Source organism: Parasteatoda tepidariorum, chromosome X2, assembly GCF_043381705.1.
Source record: "Parasteatoda tepidariorum isolate YZ-2023 chromosome X2, CAS_Ptep_4.0, whole genome shotgun sequence".
In the NCBI taxonomy this organism is placed as follows: Eukaryota; Metazoa; Arthropoda; class Arachnida; order Araneae; family Theridiidae; genus Parasteatoda; species Parasteatoda tepidariorum.
The window spans coordinates 15375993-15389111 of NC_092215.1; the positions used below are offsets into that span (position 1 = coordinate 15375993).

Here is a 13119-nt window from a genome sequence, read left to right on the forward strand (position 1 = left end):
CGCCTAAGTATTGGGAAAATTTTTAACACATTACTTTTTTTACTTTTAAGCACAAATTTTCTCATTCCTGGTAGCTGTTTATTAAGTAAATATAAACACTATGTACCAATGAATCAACTGAGATAACGCAATAAATGCAACAGTGACGGGATTATTTTTTTTTTCTTCATATCTTAACTAATTGCCAATAAATACGCCAAATTTTGCCAAATTTTTGCAATCAAGAGTTACTTTCAACAGCCAATCGCAACGTCAGAAACTCGTAGCCCGGATGTGATCATCTTCTTGTTGCCATTGCGTAGTAGAAGTGTTAGTTAAAAACCATTATGCACGTCCTTGCATTTTCCTTAAATGCTCGTATTGATTAAGACTAAGACGACTTTGTGCTTGCCATGTAATCACCGTTTTGATTAAATCATTATTAAATTGAGGAACTAATATCAAAATAAATAAAGATCAAGACATCATGGACAAAGTATGATCGAACCTTTTAGCTATTCAGTACTGAGTATTTAGCGGAAGAACACTAATCCTTGGCCACAGTGGGGCCAAGCATGTTTCCTGTTCAGAAAAGTTGAAATAAAGTGAAGATAAGTGATTTGCCTTTCATGACGTCACAGCTTTTATACATACTACAATATATTCTTTAGACTTTTTATATACTGTTGTTTAGCACGTTAATTTATTTGTTTATAATTGTGTTTGTGCTCGTCGTAAATTGATTTCTCAATTCTTTCCTTTAGTGTAATATGATTAATGATTCCAATAATGGCGAAGTTCTAGAGCAGCAGGTATTATAATCAATTGGATATGTGCCTACGATTATCTCTTATAACGAAATTTTTTTCTTTACTGATTTTTGAATTATTTGACAACGATTACAAAAGTTTTATGTCATATTGATTATGTGTAATACATCTAATTTTGCCACATTGCATGCATTTATACGTGATTTGTAGCATTCTCGATGATGTGTATTTATATTGCCGTGTTAATCTTTGTTTTGTCCAGTTGTGGCAAAATCTACTATCAGAATATGGATTATATTTATCTCTTATTAGGTTTAAAACCTTACTTAATTAAAGTTTTATATATTGTTTTTAATTGAGTAATTACTGTGAAAGTGAATTAGAGTTCCACTTAAACAAGTCACTGACGTTATTGGTTTTGAGTGTATAGTAGAAGAAAGAAAAGTTCAATTATTTAATTGCGATCAATTCTTATTTTCATCGTGAAAAAAATTCAAAGGGCTTATAACAGATTCTTTATTGAGTTTGCTGCCCTTAATTTGCAGTCTCATCCTTTGTCATGTGTTGCACTTGTGTTGCTCATAGCATAAGTATTTGTCAAGCAGTATAATTCAGTAAATAATATAAAGTACTTGTACATAAAGTATCAATGCATGAAATTTTTGTCTATTTTTTTTAATGAATTAATTTCTTATGTCACAATCATATTTTTTTGGTTTCTGAATATAAGTATCAGAAGTTGTAGGATAATAACAGAATTTAGCTTTATATTTCTTACATAATAGTTTAACTGCTAATACTATCACCTGTTAATTAGGTTTTGTCACTTTTTGTCAGTTATTGCCACATGTATAGCAATAAAATATATAATCTCTCAGTAATACTACTTTTCTATAAAGCAGTAATTCTAAATATAAATAGTTTTCTAAATATAAGTATTAAAAGTTGTAGGATAATAACAGAATTTATCTTTATATTTCTCATATAATAAACAGTTTAACTGCTAATACTATTGCCTATTAATTAGGCTTTGTAACTCCTTGTCAGTTAATGCCACATGTATAGCAATATATATATATATATATGATCTCAAAGTAATACTGCTTTTTTATGAAGCAGTAATTCTTATTATAAAGTATTAAAAGTTGTAGGATAATATCAGAATTTAGCTTTATATTTCTTATATAATAGTTTAACTGCTAATACTATTACCTGTTAACTAGGTTTCATCACTCCTTGTCAGTTATTGCCACATGTATAGCAAAAAAATATATAATCTTTAAGTAATACTACTTTTCTATGAACCAGTAATTTTAAATATAGTTTTCTAAATATAAGTATTAAAAGTTGTAGGATAATAACAGAATTTATCTTTATATTTCTCAATTAATAAGCAGTTTAACTGTTAATACTATTGCCTGTTAATTAGGCTTTGTAACTCCTTGTCAGTTAATGCCACATGTGTAGCTATATATATATATATATATATATATATATANAATACTATTGCCTATTAATTAGGCTTTGTAACTCCTTGTCAGTTAATGCCACATGTATAGCAATATATATATATATATATGATCTCAAAGTAATACTGCTTTTTTATGAAGCAGTAATTCTAATTATGAAATATTAAAAGTTGTAAGATAATAACAGAATTTATCTTTATATTTCTCAATTAATAAGCAGTTTAACTGCTAATACTATTACCTGTTAACTAGGTTTCGTCACTCCTTGTCAGTTATTGCCACATGTATAGCAAAAAAATATATAATCTTTAAGTAATACTACTTTTCTATGAACCAGTAATTCTAAATATAAATAGATTTCTAAATATAAGTATTAAAAGTTGTAGGATAATAATGGAATTTATCTTTATATTTCTCATATAATAAACAGTTTAACTGCTAATACTATTACCTGTTAATTAGGTTTCGTAACTCCTTGTCAGTTAATGCCAGATGTAGGGTGACCTGGGGTAATTCCTGATCAAAAAATGCAAACATCTATTTTGTGAAAAAACTATTCAAGTGAGAATTTTAATATTTACTGGAAGTTTGAGGCTATATGAGATGAGTCCTATGCTACCTTCTTTTGTTTGAAAATCTAATTAGATTTTAAATTTTTAGTAATCAGGAATTACCCCTTCTCTTGATCAATTCTGGGGTAAATCCTGATCATTTCTAGGGTAATTACTGATCACCTGTTTTTATAGTAAATGGGCTGTTTAAAAATAATTATACAATGGTAATTAACAAATTAGACATTAAGATCAAACAAATAAACCAAAAAGATATGTTTAAGCAGCGAATAAAGCTTTTTTATTTAAAATCAGGAATAAAGATTAACATTTCAGCTCTGGCAGCAGCTCTCACACAGAAATTTTCATTTTCAATCATTAAAAGAAATTCACTATTTTTGCTTTCTAGAAGCTTAGTATTCTTTTTAAGCTTATAATTTCTCACCATATTTATATTAGGTTAAATTATCAACTTAAAAATGATTCTAACAATGTACACACATTAAATTAAGATAGAAGCTAGGTAAGACTATCTAGAAATAGTGCATATCAGAACACATTTTTCTTGTATACAGTTAAAAACAAATTTTGTGATTATAGTTAAAATATATTTTATAGTTGTTCCACTTAATTATGAACTGTTATTTAAGAAAAGACAATTGACTATTTATTAGCTATTTTTTATACTATTTATAAGAAGAAATGACAATGATCAGGAATTACCCCAGTGATCAATAATTACCCCATCTGTGGGAGGCAACATTTGATATAGTTTCCTATAATCAATTATAATGTTTACAGTAGATGTGAAATAATTAAGCAAAAGCCTACACTATTTTTATATCAAAGAAAAAGAAAGTAACTCAAAATATTTATTATTAACAGAAGGATATCTTTGCAGAAATGTGCACATTTTGAGACCCATCTTTGAAATGGAAAATACAGAAAGCATTTTAAAAGATACTTTTTTTGTGAGATTAAACAAAAAACTGTTATTAAGTAAATGTAGTTATGCTTTAGTAAAGTGTACAAGCATTCTTATCCATGTCTCAAATTTAAAAAAAAATTTAATTTTTTTAAATAAAACTTAGGTGATCATTATACCACCCTATGTTATACCATTATGTCACCCTATAGCAAAAAAAAAAAAATATATATATATATATATATCTATGATCTCTAAGTAATACTGCTTTTTTATGATGCAGTAATTCTAAATATAAGTATTAAAAGTTACAGGATAAAAACAGAATTTAGCTTTATATTTCTTATATAATAGTTTAACTGCTATATGATCTTTAAGTAATACTGTTTTTTTTTTATGAAGCAATATTTTTTTTTTTTTTTTACAATTTACTGACTTCCACAAAACTTTATATTCTTAACAAAGGTATTTGTAATAAAATATTCGTTTTAAAAGTTCAAGATAGATCAAAACATTCATTTTTTAGCCATATAATATTTTATGAATCATGATTAATCATGAAGTGTCATTTAAGTGGCTAACAGGCAATAGAAACCATTAAATTTTCAAACAGTTTACGTAAAATAATTTGGTGCTTCATTTAGTTTTATTTGTTAATCATTCATTAGTGTGAAAACTTAAACATTAAAATTTAACACACTTCTTACTAACACACATAGCAGATGTTAATGTTAAAAATAATGGTGGAAACTTACCAATTGTTTTTGTTACTGTTATATAAACTACTATAATTTTTAAATTTTCTGAAGATTTTCTTTTTCAAAAAACTCTTAATCAGGGCTCCCACGGTCCTTAAAAACTGCTTAGTTTTTATTTTGAAAATTAAGGGCCCTTAAAAGTACTTAATTTTGATTCAAGGCTTTTAAGCCCTTAATTTCTAGTATCACTAGTTGGTTGGAAAAAAATTTTTATCTTAGAAAAATATCCACAATTAAAAAGTACGTCTTTCGCCTGGAATGAGACCCTGCATCAAGGGTAGAGCATTTTGAATGCGTGTGAGGGTAGGGGTTTCAAGCAAGTGGAAGAAAACACACCCTTATTGTTTATTATTATTTTTTTTTTCATTAAAGTATTCTTTCTTTCTGGATCATTCTGAAAGAAAAAAATTTAGTGTGGGGAGAGGGAAGCGTTCTTGACTTATTTTTAGACAGTACTAAAGTACTTTATCAGCATTGACCTTCTACATCCATAGGATTAGAGAAATTCAATTCTTCTGATAGCACTTGTGGAAGCTTTGATACTTCATTCAAATGTGAAATTGTTAGAAATGCCCAGGAAAGTGTGTTTTTAATAATTTATGGACACTTGATGAAAAATATAAGGAATGACTAACAGCATCTAGTGATCGTCACAAGGCAAAGTGAATTTTTTCATTTTATTATATTTTCTTCTGAAATTTAATTTTATAAATGACTCCATTTCTTAATATTAGGGATATTATGAATATTCAGCGAGGTATAATTTTAATCAGGAAAGTCATTTTCGTCGTTTTATCATCGACACTTTTTGTTTCAAAAAGAGTGAAATTTTTGTTTTCTTTTTTAACTTTCGCTGTTTTGTTTTATATATATATATAGCGCTGCATTTCAACAGCGTTTCTAATATATATTTTATCTCTACTTTTTCTTTTAGAGTTATACTAGTTAGATAACCGGTAAAATCGAAAATTGATTTTCTGCATTGCAAGTTTTGTTTTAAGAATTAATGAAAATTTTCTGTTTCTCTCTTGCTTTTTTGATTAAATGTGTTTTTTTTTAATTTTGATAGCATATTTTAAAAAGCCTTCTTTTTAATCATTTTTTTCTAAAAATCCGGCGATTTTCTAAATTTTTAACGTTAAATTTTTGTTATAAAAATTGAGAACAATTATTTTTTTTGTTTGGCTCTCCTATTTTTTTTAAAAAAAAACAAAGCAAGAACTTTTGTTTTTGTTATGATGCGGCAATTTTAACGAGCACTACTCTTAGACATTTTTAGATCGATCTATCGCGGATTATCGACTTAACACACATATCGGCAGGCCGATATAATTACTTTCATTTCAGGCGATGCATTAGGAATATGATTTAAGACAACGCTCGCTGTTTAACATGCGAGGATTCTTGCCTATGCTAACGCTGTGCTGAAAAAGACTATTTTGATTTCGTCTAGCTGCGAAGAAAATTTGTGATTACAATTTTAGCTACGAAGATGATGTTCATGATGTTGAATAACGAAGAGCGAGGAACATCGTTGAAATATAGAACGCAATGCATAGTTTTTTTATGCGCCATTTTTTACCTTGGGATTTTACATTTCTTGAATATTATTTTCAGTGGGACTTATTTTGTGATAGCTGTGCGTTTCATTTCGACGGGATATTACGTTTCAAGTAAATTATTTCAAGTGAGACTTTTGCTACTTTGCGATCATTGCGCATTATTTTGTCAATTTTTTTTTTGTCTGGATTTAACATTGTAAATTATTTTCAGCAGACCTACTGTTCCTTGGCGATCGCTGCGCAATCGCTGTTATCGAAAATTTTCGTTCTGAATTTAATATATTAATGAAAAGAAATCATGAATTTAAAAAAAGATTCTTTATTGATTTTTTTAAAAAAGTGATACAATTGAATATTTTATATATTTTGTATTTAACTAATTTATACTTTGTCATAAAAAGTTAGTTTTTTTTTAAAAATTTATTTTATTCACATAAATATAATAATTTGATAGAATTTGATTAGTTTTTAAACCAATAAATCTTCAGTAGCTTTTAGTTTTAAAAAAATTGAAACAAAACCTACATTTAATTAATTTGCTTTTATTTTTGAGGAAATTGTAACAGAGTTTGCATTCTTTTTTTTTTAATTTGGCTGTTAGTTAAAATTACTAAATTTTTTTAAATTAAATGAAAAGTTAAGATAGGTTTTAACGCTTTTCAATAGTTTAACAATAATGCTCTTAAATATAGAATATTTTTAAAATTTTTTAAAAATTCCTTAAATACGTGTTCATTTAATAATTTGTTAGTTAAGTATTATTTTTAAACATTTAAATCTTTAGTCTATTTTATTTTCAAAAAGGAAAATAGTAATAAATAAATAAATAAACTTACATTTATTTTTACATATAAACCATTTGACCATTAGTCAATACAACTTTATTATTTTGAATAAGTAATTAACAAAAGCCTAACGATGTTTCAAAAGCACATTTTTAGTTTTAAAGAAAAATTAAAATAAAGCTTGTGTTTGTTTTTACTTTAAGACAGTCTTAAATCAATTCATCTTTATTTTAATTCAAAAAATTAAGCAATGCTATTGATGTTATAGAAGCAATTTTTTGGGGGGAATTAAAATCTTCTTTTGTTTTAGATATATTTCTTTTATTTATTTTGATTGATTTAAAGATTTCTGATTGATAAATTTAAAACATATGTTAAATCACGATGTCTAACTGACGATCGATCACGATATGAAATTTCTTACAACGCCCAGGCCTATTTTTACATAACTATAATACTTCTTGATGTTTTTTTTTAAATGTTTGATCACTGGGTAGGCGGTCTATTTATTTGGCCGGATATTTGACTATTCGGCCAAATCACTATTCATTATTTCCTATTTTATGAAATAGTATTATAATATATATATATATATATATAAAATCCATATTTGCATACAATTTTCCTTACCTTTGATTTATTTGACAAATTATTCTTTTATAATTTCAGACAATGCTTAAATTATTACGAACAAAAATATTTTATTATCTATTATTCAGTTCCTTTAATATCTATACAGGACACAATACTTTTTAATTGAAAAAATTCTAATTCCTCAGAGGTGCAGTATATTGCTTATCACACACAGTGTTAAGCATTTTTTATAACTGAAAGCAGATTATTTTATAAAGATTTTTATAAATGATGTTTCTGATTCCACTACGTTTTGTTGTTTTTTCCCTTAAATAAATTTTGTACTTAATGAATTATTTCATTTCAATTTCTAGATATGCAATTTTTTCATTTTTATTTCATTTGATCATTACATCCTGCCTTGTCCTGTGTTTCAATATTTATGTTAGCACTTATTTTAACTATCATTTCTGTTTCTCAGTTCTTAATTTTAATTAATAAGTTTTCCTTGTAGTTTATTTATTTCTTTTCCCCTAGTACTAAATATATTCCGATTTTAAGCATTAAATTTTTTATATTAATTTTGTGATTTTAATAAATCTTTAGCTTATTATAATTAGGTTTTACTTAGTTTAAAATAATTGTCTTAACTTCAATAAGCTTATATTTGTTAGTTTCTTTTTGTCTTGGTTTGGTATTAGAGCACTCAAAATAATATTTTTATTAATTTAATGAATTTACCATCTTAATTTATTTATTTCTATCTGTTTACCCAGTTTTTTTCTATTTTTAAAATAGAAAATCTTAATGTTTAATCTGCATTCTTTTGAGTTTTTTTTTTCTTTATATTCTTAAAAGCTTACGTGAGGTAATTAAATGCAATTTAATTTTATCTATTATTATTAATCTATGATGTTTTATTTGATGATAAGTAATCATTGTGCCATTTTTAAGGTCCTTCACTTTTTTGATAAAAGTGCTTAATTTTTGCTTTGAGAAAAGAGTGGGAACCCTGTTAATGGTTTTCAAGAGAAATATATTTTTTGTAAAAAAAATTAACATAGGAATGAAAATCATTGAATTGAATAAAATGCTAATTTGATTTTAAAAACAATAATTTTGATATTTTGTACATTAAAAAATCTAAAAATAAACCAAAATGATATGAATCATATGCTCATTAAGTATTAAAATCATTTATGGAGGAATTTAATTTATAATTGTTTAATGTCTGATAATGATTACTTTTTTTGCTCGTTAATCATAACAAATAAAAATAAAGCTGGGAAAATAGTGTATTTAAATGTATATATTTATATATAATATATCAGGGGTGCTACGCTTGCGCCATTTGCGACAAACTGAGACAAAACGGCATAACTGCGACATTCAGCTCAGTTTCTGCCAAAGCTGCGCCATTCTGAGACAAAACGTCCAAAATTTGACAAATCTGAATTCAGTTTCAAATATTAATCCACATCGCCGTGAGTCATTGGAGAGCATTTTGCCCTGCCTCCTAAATACGTCATTTAAATGTCAGAAATTCCGTTTGGCAAATCAGCTATTGTACAGCAGTGAGTAGCAATCAGTATCGTATGCACGTGATCTTGTAAAAAAAAAGAGAGTATTCTTCCCTTATACTATTGGTTATTATCTTGCTTTTTTTCTTCTTAGGAAACTGTACAGTGTACATAATTATAGCGGAATGAGCGGAAATCCGCTTTTTTCTCCCAAATTTTAAAATTTCCTACCATGTTCCAAAAACTAAAATTTTTAGGGAGTCCAATTAGAGAAACCCAAGCCGCCGGATTTGATTTTTTTTTGTTTGGCTGATTTTCGGAATTTTAAATATTAAGAATGCGCTGGAATATGCTAAAATCGCGATTTTTAATCAGAGGATTTTAATATCGATTTTCGTATTTAACTGATTAAAAACTTACGTGTTGCGATTTTTTTTTACGCTATTTAAAAATCGTACTAGCAATTCCTATTCACTCAATTTAAAAATTCAATATCGCGATCTGTATTCTCGCGAGTTTAAAATCCAACGTATTTACGCATTTCGTGATTCGTATTTACGCATTTTTAAATACAATATTGCGATTCGTTATCACGCAGTTGTAATATCAGATCTCGTTTTTCGTATTTGTACACTATTTAAAAATTACTCATTGCGATTCGTATTCACGTGATCTAAAAATTATGCATCGTGATTCTTATTTACGCTATTTAAAAATTCAATATCGCTATTTGTATTTTCGCGCTATTTGTATTTTCGCGTTCCAACAGCGCGATTCATATTCACATGATTTTATAATCCAAAATCGCGTTAAATATTCACGCTATTTTAAAATCCAACCGCACGATTCATATTCACGTGACTTTAAAATCTGATATCGTGATTCATATTCACTTGATTTTAAATTCAAAAATCGCGATTCATATTCACTTGATTTTAAAATCCAACCGCACGATTCATATTCACGCGATTTTAAAATCCAATATCGTGATTTGTGATTTTATAATCCAAAATCGTGATTCATATTCACGCGATTTTAAAATCCAATATCGTGATTTGTATTTTCGTGTTTTTAAAATCCAACAGCGCGATTCATATTCATATGATTTTATAATCCAAAATCGCGATTCATATTCACGTGATTTTAAAATCTGATATCGTTTCATATTCACTTGATTTTAAAATCAAAAATCGCGATTCATGTTCACTCGATTTTAAAATCCAATATCGTGATTCATATTCACGCGATTTTGAAATCCAATATCGCGATTCATATTCATGCGATTTTAAAATCCAAAATCGCGATTCATATTCACGCTATTTTAAAATCCAATATCGTGATTCATATTCACACGACTTTGAAATCCTATATCGTGATTCATATTCACGCTATTTTAAAATCCAAAATCGCGATTCACATTCAACCGATTTTAAAATCCAATATCGTGATTCATATTCACACGATTTTGAAATCCAATATCTCGATTCATATTCACGCAATTTTAAAACCCAATATCGCAATTCATATTCACGCTATTTTAAAATCCAGTATCACGATTCTAGAAAGAAGTAGAATTATGTTTTTTCTTGAATTAGTTACTGTAAAGATGTGATATATTTTTCTACAGTTGTTGCATTTAAATTACTAAGTGCATTCATAATTACATTTTATGATTGTATATTTAGCTATATAAATTAAAAGAAAATAGTCAACTAACTGATCTTGTGAATGCAAGAAAGTACAATCTACTAGTCAATGCCAATTAACTAAAAAGTTCACTTTTATACTTAATAAAGGATGCAAGTCATTTTAGAAAGAAAAGTATATTTATATGTGTCTTTTTAAATTGTTTATAATAGTTTTTATATATTTCTGTTTTGATATAAAAATGTATATATGCTAATTTTTGGCTATTAAGTGCTCCCTAAAATTTTCTTGAAAAATTCCGACCTAAAATATTTCAAAATTTCACTGCACCTCCTGAATTCTATCAAAGAGTGTTTTTTTTTTTGTGCTATTTACATTTTCTTAAACTCTCATTATTTAATTACTGCATTTCTCTTTTAATTATTGAAATCTGTAGACCTTCCATTGTAACTGAATAGTTATATGTTTTGAGATGAAATTTGAGCTCAAAATAAAATGGGTATTTTCCCTTTTGAATTACCAAAACTAAATAGATATATTTTTTAGAAAGGTTACACCATTATATTTTAAAAAATAAGAAAGTTAATATTTACTTTGTAAAATTCTGGAACAGATACTATTCAATGGCATAAATGATAAATGCAATATATATGAAAACAACAGAGTCCACAAAACAATTTTGTGCACTCTTATAATCAATCATATGCAGGTTTTTTAAAATCCTAAAAATAGTGAATGTAAGTATAATTATAGTACTCCTAGTATGCTATTATTGGTTTTATGGATCCTGAAAATTATCTTTATATTGTTATCAAACTGATTAATAGTCATTTTAGCTGAGATAAACTGTGCCAAAAAATAATTTTAGCTGAGATAAACTGAGCCAAAAAGAGATTTTAACTGAGACGAAATGCAATTTCTGGTGAGACAATTTGATATTTTGCGAGTAGCACCCCTGATATATATATATATATATATGTGTGTGTTATATGTGAGAATGTTAAGAGGGCAGACAGGTTGCTCACACACAACTTAGCCAGTTATAAACTATGATGTATCTTCAATCTGTAAATATAATTTCTAATAACAGTTCATTATTGCAAGTCTGCAACATTCTAATTTCTTAATATTCTTATATGCAAAGTTGTGCTTTTGGAAAGAATAGGGGCAATCATGCCTTTTGTCAAAAAGCAGAATTAAATTTGGCAGTCAAAGAAGATAAATTATGTTATCTCTAAATAAGCAGTGTTTTCCCTAAGAACTTTTAGAAGGACGGTCTTTGATCCATATAAATGCGTACTCTTAGCCCTTTTGAAAAATAAGCTGTCTTCCCTTAAGAACGCTGCCTTATTATTTATATTCAATTTTTATGAAAAATTAACTGTTAAAAAAATAATTACACTCAAAAATCATCTGTGTTTATAGGTTTAATTCTGATTACTATTACAGATATTTACCTTGTTAGGATTAGGATTATTCTCAACTGGTTAAATTTTTATAAGTTTTTCTTTTTTCAAGAGGGTATATTAATAAATTTTTCAAGTAATTTTAAAATTATTTTTTAAATAAATACCTTTTAAAAAAAATGCATCTATAAATATTTATTTTCTAATAATTTTTAGTATGTATTATAGAAAAAATATTTTCCGCTGTTTCTCAAAAATTAATTTTTTGGTCTACTTTATTTAAAATTTTTGCTCAGCATGCCGTAAATTATTATTCATAAACTATAAATTTTCTCATATTACATAATGGATGATGTTTTCTACACTAGGGAACGCTGCAAGCTCGGGGCTGCCTAAATTTCCAGGTTACTGTTTCAGTTGTATTTTAAAGGCATTTGGCATCATTGTGTTTTGAGATTCTTGCAAGCAATGTATTTGATTACTTATTACCTATGTTTACAATGCTAACAATACTCGTGTTTACAATACTAAAAGTGTTAACACCAACGTAAGATGGTGCACAGCTTGCAACATGAACAAACAGTAATAAACAAATGGAAAGAGGCCAAATCAAGACTGCCAAAAAAGCGAGATATTCAAAATCTAGCAACCATGTCACCTTTTTTAATAATAAATAACAAAATAACTAAAACAAATTTTCACTCCTAACTCCCCAGAATTACATAATAGCATTAATACCTTATCAAATACGGCAGATTTGAGCTCAGAAATTATCTAATATTTATTTCTTTGATTGAATACAAAATTATCCGTTTGAAAACATCGCCTATCAGAATAACATGTAGCAAGCAGCTGCAAACTTTTTAACCGGAACTAGAGTAGGTGCCGAGCTCGAGATTGTTATTGTTTACATTCCTGTATTGAAAACACCATCCATAGTGAAAAATACTGAATTTTGAATTTGAAATATATACATACAATAGTATAAGATGGTAACTTAATTGTTGAGGATCAAATTCGGTTATTGCATGATATTAGACATTTTGATAAATTTTTACGAAGTTAAGTGAGTGCCCTTTTCTGTGAGGAAGCACTCAGCAGGGAGAAATAAGCAGTAAAATGGAATAAACACCATCAGTAAAGTGTAATGTAAGGATTTACTTATAGTCTGATT

General features: G+C 27.1%; 1 protein-coding gene across 1 annotated transcript in view; it reads left to right on the forward strand.

Moving 5' to 3' along the window:
* Nucleotides 1-586: 586 nt before the first annotated feature.
* LOC107457339 (ATP-dependent RNA helicase bel) overlaps nucleotides 587-13119 on the forward strand; it is a 42418-nt gene continuing 29885 nt past the window's right edge. Inside the window, exon 1 of the mRNA XM_043056587.2 lies at nucleotides 587-791. Within this exon, the coding sequence (XP_042912521.1) occupies nucleotides 750-791 (42 nt within the window). The 5' untranslated portion in view covers nucleotides 587-749. The remainder of the gene's footprint in view (nucleotides 792-13119) is intronic.